The sequence below is a fragment of the Myxine glutinosa genome, chromosome 4 (genome assembly GCF_964187855.1).
Source record: "Myxine glutinosa chromosome 4, kmMyxGlut1.1, whole genome shotgun sequence".
NCBI classification, from domain to species: Eukaryota; Metazoa; Chordata; class Myxini; order Myxiniformes; family Myxinidae; genus Myxine; species Myxine glutinosa.
Genome location: NC_136264.1, coordinates 190,485,174 through 190,498,558, shown reverse-complemented (window position 1 = coordinate 190,498,558; position 13,385 = coordinate 190,485,174). Strand labels below are relative to the sequence as shown.

General features: G+C 45.4%; 1 protein-coding gene across 4 annotated transcripts in view; it reads right to left on the bottom strand.

The window, feature by feature from the left end:
* Positions 1-10,498, bottom strand: part of LOC137425999 (laminin subunit beta-2) — a 217,698-nt gene extending 207,200 nt beyond the window's left edge. For all 4 annotated transcript variants that reach the window (XM_078776822.1, XM_078776824.1, XM_078776823.1 and 1 more), the window contains exons 1-2: positions 10,422-10,498; positions 10,122-10,178 (exon numbers count right to left, since the gene is read on the bottom strand). In XM_078776822.1, the coding sequence (XP_078632948.1) occupies positions 10,122-10,149 (28 nt within the window). In that variant the 5' untranslated portion in view covers positions 10,150-10,178; positions 10,422-10,498. The remainder of the gene's footprint in view (positions 1-10,121; positions 10,179-10,421) is intronic.
* Positions 10,499-13,385: the final 2,887 nt, after the last annotated feature.

Sequence of the window (13,385 nt, the reverse complement as noted above, 5' to 3'; positions counted from 1 at the left end):
GTTCATATCGGTAAATATTATTCCATCGTGTTTGGAAAAACTGGAAAACTTGGAAAAACAATATAGTCTATTTTACTCCCAGGGGTCCCAGGAATACCCACCCAAAATATCGCTGCGATCGGTTGAGCCGTTTTTGCGGTACCTTCGAACGGACAAAAACGGACATCTGGTGAATTATAGTAATATATATATATATATATATATATATATATATATATATATATATATATATATATATATATATATACCAGGTAATCCTGCTGGTATATATATATATATATATATATATATATATATATATATATATATATATACACATATATATATATATACATATATATATATATATATACATATATATATACATATATACATCATCTATCTATAATTCCAGTAATCTCTGTACGTTTGTACGTTTGTACGTCTGTACGTCTGTACGTTTGTCTGTGACCGCTGTTTCTCGACAACTACCGGTCCGATATACTTGAAACTTGCCAGGTATATTGCTGGGGACCCGAGGATGTGCCTTTTCAAGGTTTGAAATTAATCGGACAAGTACTTACCGAGCTATGGCGATTTAGCCGTTCGCCGTTCGCTTTGCCGTTGCGAATGGACCAAACCATTCATGTAAATAGAGGGGGGGGGGGGGGTTCTGTGGTCGTTCGCTTTGGCTTTGCGAATGGACCAAACCATTCATGTAAATAGAGGGGGGGGGGTTCTGTGGTCGTTCGCTTTGGCTTTGCGAATGGACCAAACCATTCATGTAAATAGAGGGGGGGGGGTTCTGTGGTCGTTGCGAATGGACCAAACCATTGTTTTTTTTTTGCAGTTTTTTTTTTTTTTGCAGTTTTTTTTTTTTTGCAGTTTTTTTTTTTTTGCAAGGAACGGGCACCCACGTACGGGCACGTCCTAGCTTATATATAGTACGGGCATGCCCTAGTTATATAAATGAACATTGAGCTACAAAGAAACAGCCGATTTGCGTGCCAGCATTTGATAAGGAACTTATTTACTCTAAGCGAGGAGGCATGACCATGACATGAAGCAGACATACATGAGGCGGGCAGGCTGGGTGTCCTGGTCACGGCCCTGTGCCAGGGTAGTGTATAAGTGGGGAACGAGGGAGCTCGGTTTACTTTGCAGCTAACTGTTTGCTTCAACGATCACACGAGGGTTCAAAAACACGTGGATTAAAGTTTTACAGCATTCCATTGGAGTGATGTTTGTGAATTCCTTCAGTTTCAACCTGTCTACACCTTTCAACCTCATCTCGCTTTTCTCCAACTCTAAAACCTCCACACGGCAAAGCTCATATCATATAGAGTAACATTTAGACCGAATCTACGGTTCCATTGCCCCCATTCTCTCCAATCGAAGCAAGTTTTTTGTTTTAACCCCATCAATTACTGATATACTATATATATATATATATATATATATATATATATATATATATATATATATATATATATATATATATATATAGCCTATATATATATAGCATATATATATATATATATATGTATATATTGTTGCGGATATGGGATTTGCATCCATCCATATCCGCTTGTAAATATTCCCCTATTTCCTCAATACTTCCCAACTATCCCCAATCCCCCATTCCCTAGTCCCATTTTCTGTAAACAACACTCTGTAGACCCGACCTCCCCCTATTTCCCCCATTAAATGTCGTGCCCAGGTTCACCGCATCTCATGTAAGACAACTATAGGACATCTTGCTAGTTATTCTTAGTCTATGTCAGTTAAGGACTCGTTTCCATTAATTCTGACCCTTCGTTGCACCAGAATGTGATTGTATGGCACCGTTAGGAAGTTTAGGACCTCCCAATACCTCCCCGCAGCTCTTCCTCACGGTTCAGCAACAACAACAACAACAACAACAACAGCAACGGCAGCGGCGTGCACAGGGAGTGCGCGTCCTCACTCCGGCTTGGTTGGTAGGGGGTGTTGGGAGGGCACGAGGCCTTCCCAACGAGCCGCCATCGAACATGTGCTCGACGGGGTTCCCAAATAGGGGCTCCCTGTCAGCTCCTCGTCAAGGGCGGAGCCCGGTAACCCCCGCACCCAATTGAAGCGGCGGACCGGCCCCAGGGGGGCGGAGCCAACCAGCCGAGGGCGTGTCACTCCCCGCTGAGCATGCGCAGGAAGAGGGAGGTGACGTCAGATGCGCGCTGAGCTTGAAGCAAGAGAGACGTCCCTTCCGAGCACTGTGACACCTCCCTGCATCTCTTGGACTGTGCTTGATCCTGTCCCCGAGCCAAGGTGCACCTTGTGCTATCAACCTACCTGTCGATTCCTGCCATCAATCCCTGTGTAAGTCTACCTTGTTCCGTTTGTCTGTGGTCTGTCTGGGATAAGATAAGACTGTAATTAAGTGCCCATCTCTTCTGTGTCTTTACCTCACTACCTTGTAATCTACCCCCTTTTCTCCACCACTGTAATTATACCCTCCTCCGGAGGTCTTGAGAACTGTACCCCTTGCATCGTTTCATCTATCCCAGTCGTTGTGTCCTTTCCATCATTGATTTAGCATAGCGCGATTTGGTCAACGTCTGGGTGGAATCGGGGTCTAGTCGGGGAATAACTGTTCGGTCGCGGCAATACCACCGCTCGGTAAATAACATCTAAACCGCGTCCGTAACAAAAAAAAAAAAAAAAAAAAAAATATATATATATATATATATATATATATTTACACTAGCAGGATTACCTGGCATTGCCCGGTGATGTTCTAATCCTGTTGGCATTTGAAAGAAATCTATTTGGTTTTTTTTTTCTATTTTTCTGTGGGTGCTTAAAACACTTCCCTCCACCCACCAAGGAAAATTTAGATTTAATATTTTAATATTACACGCATACACACACACGCTAATCAGGGGTAATTAAATATTACCTTTCATGTAGCATGGACCCACGAAGCATGCATGTTATGTAAAATGTGACATCATGTTCTCAAACCCCCCCCCCCCCCCTCGCACAATCCTAATCATCAACCCTCCTCCCCTTGCCAAAGCCTCAATCTACCCCTCACGACTCTATGCCATCTTTGCTCTTACTCCCCCCTCCAACATCAAATCTGTCTTCCCCTCCACCCTCCCCCCCCCCCTCCTCCCTCAACAGCAAACAGGCATTTACATGGAATATTTAACCCTTTTTCTCCCCTATCATGCTGTCACCGACTTCATAAAAACAGTGATCAAAACTGTCAGCGCCAGTAACAGTCGCCTGTTCCAACTCACAATCTCTGAGATTTGTGGAAACATCGTGGAATTACAACTGTCACGTGACCATGATACCCAAAATCAAAAGACCGCAAAATCAACTGTGCATTCGACAAAAATGTAATGTACTGTACTGTACATGGTGGTTACAAAATAAACTTCACATACAGAGCCTCTTGGAAGGCTCTGTATGTGCGACCCCCGCTCTCTGCTCAGATTAGCCTCTTGGAAGGCTAATCCAACTGAAGGCAATCTCAGTTCCTTCCACCAAGCTCGGAACAAGTGTGTGTCTACCCTCAGGAGTGCCAGGAAGCACTATCTCTCCACTCTCAAGCCTGTCTCCTTCCTCCAAATCCTGGTGGCGTCTGGTCAAATCCATTTCTGGTGTTTGTTCCCCCTCCATCCCCTCCCTTACCTCAAATGGCCACACAGTTGACATCGCACGTGACAAAGCCGAATGCCTCAACTCTGTGTTTGCCTCAAAATCTTTAGTCCCAAACCCATCTCTCTCTGTTCCCACCTTTCCCAGTCGAACCCAACTGCTCCTGGACTCTGTGTCCTTCTCTCCTGACAAGGTGGAGGAGTTTTTGTCTAACCTCGACTCTGATTCTGCAACTGGACCAGACGGCATCAGCCCACGGGTCCTAAAATCCTGCTCTAACCCTCTATCTCACCCTCTCTCTGTTCTTTTCACCCTCTCTTTTGCTCAAGGTCATCTGCCAACATCCTGGAAATCAGCAAACATTACCGCTTGACACAAAAAAGGTGAAATAACAGATCCTTGCAACTACAGACCAATCAGCCTGCTCCCAATTATCAGCAAAGTCATGGAATCCATCATTGCTTCGGATATCAAATCTTTCCTCTTCTCCAATGGCTTGATCTCTGATCATCAATTTGGTTTCAGACCAGGTCACTCTACTCTGGACATGCTGCTTCTGCTGTCTCAACAATGGATGGAGGTCCTCAATGCCAAACAGGAAATCAGAGCTGTCTCCCTTGACATATCACATGCCTTCGATACGGTCTGGCACCCAGCTCTGATCACCAAACTCTCCTCCTATGGTATCCATGGAAATCTCCATGCATGGCTTGCGGACTTCCTCTCTGGTCGTAGTCAACGTGTGGCCCTGAATGGATTTCTCTCATCTCCCCTTCCTGTTCAGGCTGGAGTTCCCCAAGGCAGTGTTCTGGGTCCTGTGCTTTTTCTGGTCTTTATCAATGATCTCTCCGACTCTCTGGAAAATCCTCTCTATCTCTTTGCTGATGACTCCACTCTCTGCCGCTCCATTCCTCTTCCCTCAGATCGGCAGTCTGCAGCCTCCTCACTCTCTGAAGACTTGGACAAAATCACAGACTGGTCAAACAAGTGGAACATGTCTTTCATCCCTGACAAATCTCACACTCTTACTATGTCTCTCCGAAAAGATCGACTGGATAACCCTCCCATCTACTTTCTCAACAATCCTCTCCAAGAAGTTCTGTCGCTCAAGCTTTTGGGTCTCACTATCTGCCATGATCTTTCTTGGGAAAACCACATTTCCAAGCTGGCCTCCAAAGCCAGTCGCCGACTGGGCATCCTCCGTCGTGCGAAGTCCTTCCTCGACACACCTGAGCTCCTCACCACATACAAGGCTTTCATCCGCAGCTCAATGGAATACTGTTCTCCCCTATGGGCCGGTGCTCCTGCCTCACACCTAGCTCGGCTTCACGCTGTTGAAACCAAAGCTTTCAGAATTATTGGAATCTCCCGCGATGAAGCTATCTCTGAGGGCCTTTCACTCACTCACAGCAGGCAGGTAGGTGGTCTTTCTGTCTTCTACCGACTCCTCTCTGGCCTTGCTCCCCCAGCTCTCTCTGTGCTCTGTCCCCCAAATATTCCGACAGGTCGCACAAGATCTGCCAGCAACCCTCTGATGGTTAAACTGCCGAAATCTCGGCTCTCTGCTCACCTTCACTCTTTCATTCCTCTTTTCTCCCGCCTCTGGAACAAACTCCCACACTCCCTTCAATCCCACTCCTCCCTCCAGGTCTTTAAAACAGCTGTTCACCACCATCTCTTATCTTCCCCCATCCAAAACCGTGATCTTTTCTACCCCCGCTAATTCACCCCAGATCCACCTTGTTTGAAATTCCAACTTCTTTCCTGGAAGTCCTGGCAGTGTCCATATGTTTTATACCTCTCCCACCCCCCCCCCCTTCCCATGCCCCCCCGCCAAAGCCCTCTCCCTCCCACAGTTCTCTCGATGTCTCCATGTCTCTCGGTCCCTGCTCTCAAATGTTGTGTTTGTGTCCTTCCCCCTGTCTCCCCATCTTGTCTACCGCTCCCGATGTTATATGTTTTATGTGTCGTGTCGGTTTGTCTTTCTGTGTGATTAATGTTCGCTCTTTCACGAGCCTCGATCTTGTATCCCCAAAAAAAAAAGAAAAAAAAAAAAGAGAAATGTACTATACCGTACATGGTGGTTACAAAATAAACTTCACATACAGAGAAATGTACTATACATTTCTATACATACCATGTAATATGTACTATACATACTGTACTATACATACCACATGGTGGTTGCAAAAGAAACTTCACATATAGAGAAATGTACTATTATGAATTTGGGATAGAGGGGAATATATAGATCCAGGTAGATCTGCATAGGTAGGTGTCCGGCTGTCGTGATAGGGAACCTCACCTATAATAAGTTCTGTGTTTAGGCGGTTTTTCAGAATAAGTGCGTATCTTTGTCCCCGCCACAAGGGGGCGGGCATGTTAAATAGCTGTGGGGACTAAGATAAGACCCCTGTGTGTCAGACCTGGTGATCATACCTGTGTCCCTTATAGACACTCTCTTATAGACCATACTCTTATAGACACTTAGATAGGCCCTGAGTGCACACATTAATTAAATCCCCCCTCCCCCCCTTACAATGACTGACGATAAAACAAACCGGAAAGACAAGCAGGCAGTGGCCACGCAGTGCACCACCATGAAGACGAACATTGAACAAGCGGGCAATAGCCAGGCCCAGGAGGACTCTTGATTGGCCAGAGGGAGGGGTGAGCAGAAAACACCACACCGATTGGCAGAGTAAGGGAGGACATGCGATTGGTCAGAGTAAGGGCAGAGAGCTTCCCCATGATTTGAGAGAAAAAGAAGGATTTGTGGTTGGCCACCGACCAATGGCATGGGAGGGCGCAAAGCGCTCAGCCAATGAGAAGACACCAACGCGGTGAGAAGATTCGGGAAGGTGAGAAGCGAGGCACTGGTTGGAGAAAAAGCGCCAGTGACGTCAGAAGACGGCGAGTAAAACTCTTGCTCACCGGCATTTTGTGTCTTCTTCTTCCCTTGGCCTTCTCGTTCCTGGTTGCTTCCTGCCCAGAGCTCTTCCCTTTGTCTCTTGCCTTCCCTTGACTGTCCTGCGCTGGACCCTATCTTGTGTTGGATCTTGTCCCGTTTGGACCCTCGTTTGTTGGAATTGGAAGGACGTTGGCGCGCCGACGATTCTCTTACCCAGATTCACACACGAACCTCGCGAACGATCGCGCGGGGAACCGAGGCTTGGCGTGCAGCGGCGTCCGTGGGCCTGGTGGAGCGCGAGTGGGGGCGGAACAAGGCCTACTTCCCGCTGACTGGAGCCGCGGTCGGACGACTGCGCTCGGAGCCGGACCATCCTTGACGACTGCAGACTACTGATTAAGATAAGACACACCACATTCCACAACACGACGAGACATTTATTTTATTATCCTTCCCATCGTATATTCGAAGTGTGTGTGTAAGAGCGCTCAATAGGGGATTTAGTTTTCTCATCGCGTTTCCCTGTCCCGATATTTATTTTAAATAAACCCTTGTATTATTTTCCCAAACCAACTTTAATCCCGTTTTCGTTTGTGAGTTCTTTTCCAAGGGTGAAGACATCGTTGGACCATCAGGTAAGCCGGCATTCTTCCCCCGAACCCCCCCCCCCCTTCTCGTGTATCAAACCGCCATCAATTGGATTGCATAAACGCCTCATGAAGCTCGATATTCCATCCGCGATCCCACGGTCTTAACCAAGAGGGGAGTCGCACGACAGTATTATACTGTACATGGTGATTACAAAATAAACTTCACATATAGAGAAATGTATTATACTGTACATGGCGATTACAAAATAAACTTCACATATAGAGAAATGTATTATGCTGTACATGGTGATTACAAAATGCTGTTACCCCACCAATCCCCCCCCCCCCCCCCCTCATCATCTTCTCTGGTAAGTATCGTGTATATGAGTTCATGTTTACGTTAATACTTTGGTTTTATGACAATAAAAGTCTTGTAGTGGGGCGGCTTAGCCCAAATATTCAAAAGAATTGTGCATTTTGTGAAACAAGCACCAAATTTGGCACAAATGTACATTAATATGTTGCGAACATTTTCAGATATTGGGCCACTTGAAATTCCGTAATTTTTTTTTCAAATTTTTTCAAATTTCGTAATTTCAAATTTTTCGGGTGACACCGTCACAATTTCGGTCTGCGAGGCCGGCTCTCCAAAAGTGTATATATATATACATATATATACTGACAGGATGGCTTCGAGGTACGCACACTCGCCTCTAAGCTGTCTATCCTGGGTTTGAAGCCCGACCCAGCTATAAGCTGTCAGTTTTGTGTTTTACAGTTAGGGTGATTCATCAATGTGTGTACCACGCATGGACGTTAAACTGTGAATTCCGTCTGTCAGCATGTGTTTGTGGACGTTAAAGATCCCATGGTGTCCTTCGCAAAGAGTCAAAGAGTAGGCGAGCTATTACCGGCACCATGGCCAAAGTCCAAATTCCTGCCCTAACTAGGCGAATTTCAGGCCTGGCCAACCGGTTCGTGAAGACTTGAGCCAAGCTTCCCCCGGCTGACCCCGCAAGGTGGGATAATAGTGGCCGTTAAATGAGAATATATATATATGTACACACACACACACATCCTATTTTCTGATACAAGCCACTGTAGTTGTTGTATAGCCCCAGACAGTTCTTTCGGCCAAGCCCACGGCACGGAGACAGCCGATCGATCTCCCAGGAGCACTCTGATGACCGTGACCGCACTGCCCTGACGAATCCGGGTCAGGAGGGAAGATTTGGCCCCCGACTTGCATTGGGGGGAACAACCACCACGAAGAGGTGTCACCGATAGTTGCAGCCAACTGTGTTTATCCATGCTGTCCCTGTCGTTTCTTTTTTTTGTTGCCAGCTTCATTACAAATACAAACAAGAAAGAGCAATCAAAGATTGCAGACCCTCACCAGGATGTGTTTTCAGTGGTTTTTAAGGCTTTTGTGTTAAAAACAAATATGGCGGCCGAACCACGTGACCGATGACATCATCGTTATTATTTTTTTCTCCACCAATTTATCCCTAGATGATGTTCAAGAAATTTCATCTTGATCGGATGAAGTTTTGTACTTGTCCAATTATGACGTCATAATGGAGGCACCTATGATATCATCATTAGCATATTTTATTCGCCATGGAGAGTTCTTTACAATGAGCCATGTCTCAATTTTTCCATGCAGCACTTTCAGAAATATAGAGGTGCAAATTTTTCGGTTTTTCCAAGATGGCGGCCGACCCCCATGACCTATAACGTCATCATTATCATTAAAAAATTACACAGGTGGAGTTGCATCTATGGTGGAAATTTCCTGTCAATTGGACCGACGGTTGCCGAGAAAAATCATATTTATTCTGTGCAGACAAACAGACAGACAAACAAACAGACAGACAAACAGACAGACAAACAAACAGACAAACGGACTCAAATGCAATACACTGTCCTCCTGCGAGGGTAGCAAGTGGTGTTTGGTGCACCGAGGATAATTTTGCATCTTGTACATTCCATAAGTTAGTTTGTTGAAGCTCTTTACAAAATGACAAAAAAATAAAATAAAATCACACATGGTGCCTGGAAGCACGCTAGGTTTGTCCAAAACCTCGAACATATATATATATATATATCTCCAACACTTGTGCAGACCGACATACATTCATCGTAAATCTCCAAGTATTATATCATCACAGGCCTGTCTGTACTCGCCCTTTATCACCTTCATCGAATTTTGAGTCTACGAAAAAAAATCGTGTTTAAAATTCCTAGGATAATAAAACATCCGGGGATTTCTTCTGCAACGTCATGCTTCAATTAATTAATTTCTATAGAGTAAATCAACGGCATCAGCAACATGTGTGCCCCTGGTATATTGTCTGACAAGAGCATGGCGACACTGTTTTGTACAGTTTGTCCCATATAATCATTCGACCAGGAATGCTGAAGGGCATGGTACGTCACAAGATACATTTACTCAGACCTGCATATAGTAAAACAACAGTCAGCCTGTCTCACCTGGATATGGACACAAGCAGACCAATTATATGAACCTTCATTGACTGGACAGGGACACATGTGGCATAATCATTGGACACACGTGAAACATACTAGCACATGTGGATGACTTCTGGATCATCTTGAAATATTTAACATCCACAATTAATATGTAAATAAAAAGTTAACTTGTGGTATGTTAACTCAAAAAGTTAACTCATCCACAAATAAAATGTAAACTTATGTAAACTTCGCTTAAGTATGATAAGCGCAATTTTCAAGACGTGGAGGGAATGATTCAATGACATTGCGATCAGATATAAAAATAACATTTTGAATAAAGTTTGCGACTTGATATATCGTTGACATCTGATCAATATGTAAAACCAGGGCTATATGATGATGTTGATGATGATGATGATGATGATGATGATGATGATGATGATGATGATGATGATTATGTTCATAGAAAAGAAAATTCGTTTTCAAAATGGCATATTCCAGCAACTTGACCATAAACTTACCCAGACAGATCCAAATGTGATTCTTCATTTCTCTGTTTCAAGATATCCCTGTGAAGTCTGAAAAGTGATAATTAGAGATCTCATCTCCCAGGCCCGTGCTCAGGTATGTTAAACACACCTGCATTGCCGAGCTATAGGGCATTCTATGGACCACAATAAGGCGGCTCAGATTTACACATAAATCATAACTATTACCGATTCGCAACTTGAAAACGATTTGATATATTTATAAGAGGATGATGAACACAATTTCAGAATGATTGCATTGCAAAATATTAAAAGCAAAGGGAGAGTTTTTACCTTTTAATTGGAGTATTGCAGTCCTTGTGGCCGCACCGTGAGACAAGACAGGGCGACAAGCAGTTTGGCTGCTCGTCAGGTAAGAGGAGGGGCTTAGTGGACGGTTGGGGAGTGGGCGTGGCGAGGAATAGTTGGTGGGGAGAAACCTATGTGAATTATTCATTCACTTCGTACAGTATGAACTCCTCATGTGTTTCCGTACTTTTTACACTGTCAACAATCCCGTGCACACTATATTACATCTTCACCATTTATTCCAAAATGTACGAACAAACACAACACCCAGTTGGCCGATTCTTGTTCACACGGTAACGGCATCCTTATGATGCTGGGAACTCAGGTTCAAATTACATATAACCATATGTGTTTTTTCATTGCATACGAATATCCTTGTAATTCATGTAATTGTCTGCCGATGTCGATACTCATCCTTTTGTCCTGTATTGGTACATGTATGTACAGAACAATTTGGATGCCAACTGACCTACATACAATACAGGAGAAAGACTCCAGGAGAGCTTGCAAACTCTGCTATATCCCAAAAAACACAAAAAAGAGTATATATATATATATATATATATATATATATATATATATATATATATATATATATATATATATATATATACATACATATATATATATATTGTTGCGGATGCGGTTAAAGATGTTATTTACCGAGCGGTTGGTATTACCGCGACCGAACAGTTCCCCTGATTCTTCCCCAACTCACCCGATTCACCCAGACGTTGGCCAAATCGCGCTATGCCAAATCAATGATAGAAAGGACACGACGACTGGGAAAGAGGAAACGACGCAAGGGGTACAGTTCTCAAGACCTCCGGAGGAGGGTATAATTACAGTGGTGGAGAAAAGGGGTAGATTACAAGGCAGTGAGGTAAAGACACAGAAGTGATGGGCACTTAATTACCGTCTTATCTTAGCCCAGACAGACCACAGACAAACGGAACAAGGCAGACCTACACAGGGATTGATGGCAGGAAGGGACAGGTAGGTCGATAGCACAAGGTGCACCTTGGCTCGGGGACAGGATAAAGCACGGTCCAGAAGATGCGGGGAGGTGTCACAGCGCTCGGAGGGGACGTCTTTCTTTCTCCAAGCTCAGCGCGCATCTGACGTCACCCCCCTCTCACCGCGCATGCTCAGCGGGGAGTGACACGCCCTCGGCTGGTTGGTTCCGCCCCACTGGAGCCGGTCCGCCGCTTCCATTGGGTGTGGGGGTTACCGGGCTCCGCCCTTGACGAGGAGCTGACAGGGAGCCCCTATTTGGTAACCCCGTCGAGCACATGTTCGATGGCGGCTCGTTGGGAAGGCCTGGTGCCCTCCCAACACCCCCTACCAACCAAGCCGGAGTGAGGACGCGCACTTCCTGCGCTCGTTGTTGTTGTTGTTGAACTGTGAGGAAGAGCTGCGGGGAGGTATTGGGAGGTACTAAACTTCCTAACGGTGCCATACAATCACATTCTGGTGCAACGAAGGGTCAGAATTAATGGAAACGAGTCCTTAACTGACATAGACTAAGAATAACTAGCAGGATGTCCTATAGTTGTCTTACATGAGATGCAGTGAACCTGGGCACGACATTTAATGGGGGAAATAGGGGGAGGTCGGGTCTACAGAGTGTTGTTTACAGAAAATGGGACTAGGGAATGGGGGATTGGGGATAGTTGGGAAGTATTGAGGAAATAGGGGAATATTTACAAGCGGATATGGATGGATGCAAATCCCATATCCGCAACACTGCACCCTTCTCTACCTCGGGGCTTCCCGACCCGATAAATTTTTACCTACTTTAGTGTGGCACTCAGATGTAGTTCCCTCTACTATTAACTCAACCCTGAGTGCGACAGTTTTACAGATGTTCACAAATGAGTAAATATGTCCCCCTGCGACGTTGCACCCTTCTCCTAACAGAAACACACCCACAGGATAACCGAATCGCGGAAAGCATCCTCAAACTAAACATACAGCCGGTAGGGAGCATTATTTATACAACACTGATATTTACACTACGATCCAGGACCTGTTCTTTGAGGAACACATGCAGATGTTATGCATAGGGAGAGCACGCATGCCAGCATCGATACACCAACCCACGAGTGCCCTGTGGCCCTACGGCCTTTAATAATGTGCAGAGCACCCCGTCCAAGCACCAAAAGCACCACCCCATTACGCACAGTCAGCACCATCCGGTGCACCAATAAAGTGTTCATAAAAATGCACAATTAAGTGTCCATGGTCACCGGTGGTGTCGCAGCCGGCCGATGTTCTGCCGCTGGTCTTGCCTTCATGGAGTGCACTTGGCCTTCTGGCTTCTTTAGAAATAAAGAAAGGCGCCAACCGCATCCATTTCTGAATTGTGGCCGTCAGGGGGGCCAACTAAAAGTGGTTCACCTGTATGGCATAGGTGCCACGTTGACCCAGAGGTCCATCCACGGGTGGTGCTTGACCGCAAAAGAACTGCGGTCCATTGTGGGCGGCCACAAAAATTGCGGTCCATATGGTGTATCGATCCAGGCAGCAAGCAGCGGAAGTACAGGCCCACAACTGCGGAGCCAGCACCTCTCTCTCCTCTCTCTCTGCCCCAAAGCCAGATCCTCGGAGGTGGGAGACAAAAGAAGACAAGTGAGTAAGGTGGTAAGGGCGCAAAAGTGCACGCAATACAAGGTAATGCACACTGGGGGCACATGGGAACCAGGTGAGACAGGTACGTTCCTACCGTACGCCCCCACCCCCCACCAGGTAACCTACATTGCCCCTCCCTTACCCCTTACTGTATCCACAAAACACAACACTACCCATAAACATCTACTTTACACATCAACAACGTCCCTACTGTCTTCCCGGTTCCTCCCAGAAACCAAATTCGTCTTCTCTCCCTCCTAACCAATCAAATTTGCCATTTCCAACTCTCATCAAAATCTGCCATCTCCAACTCAACAT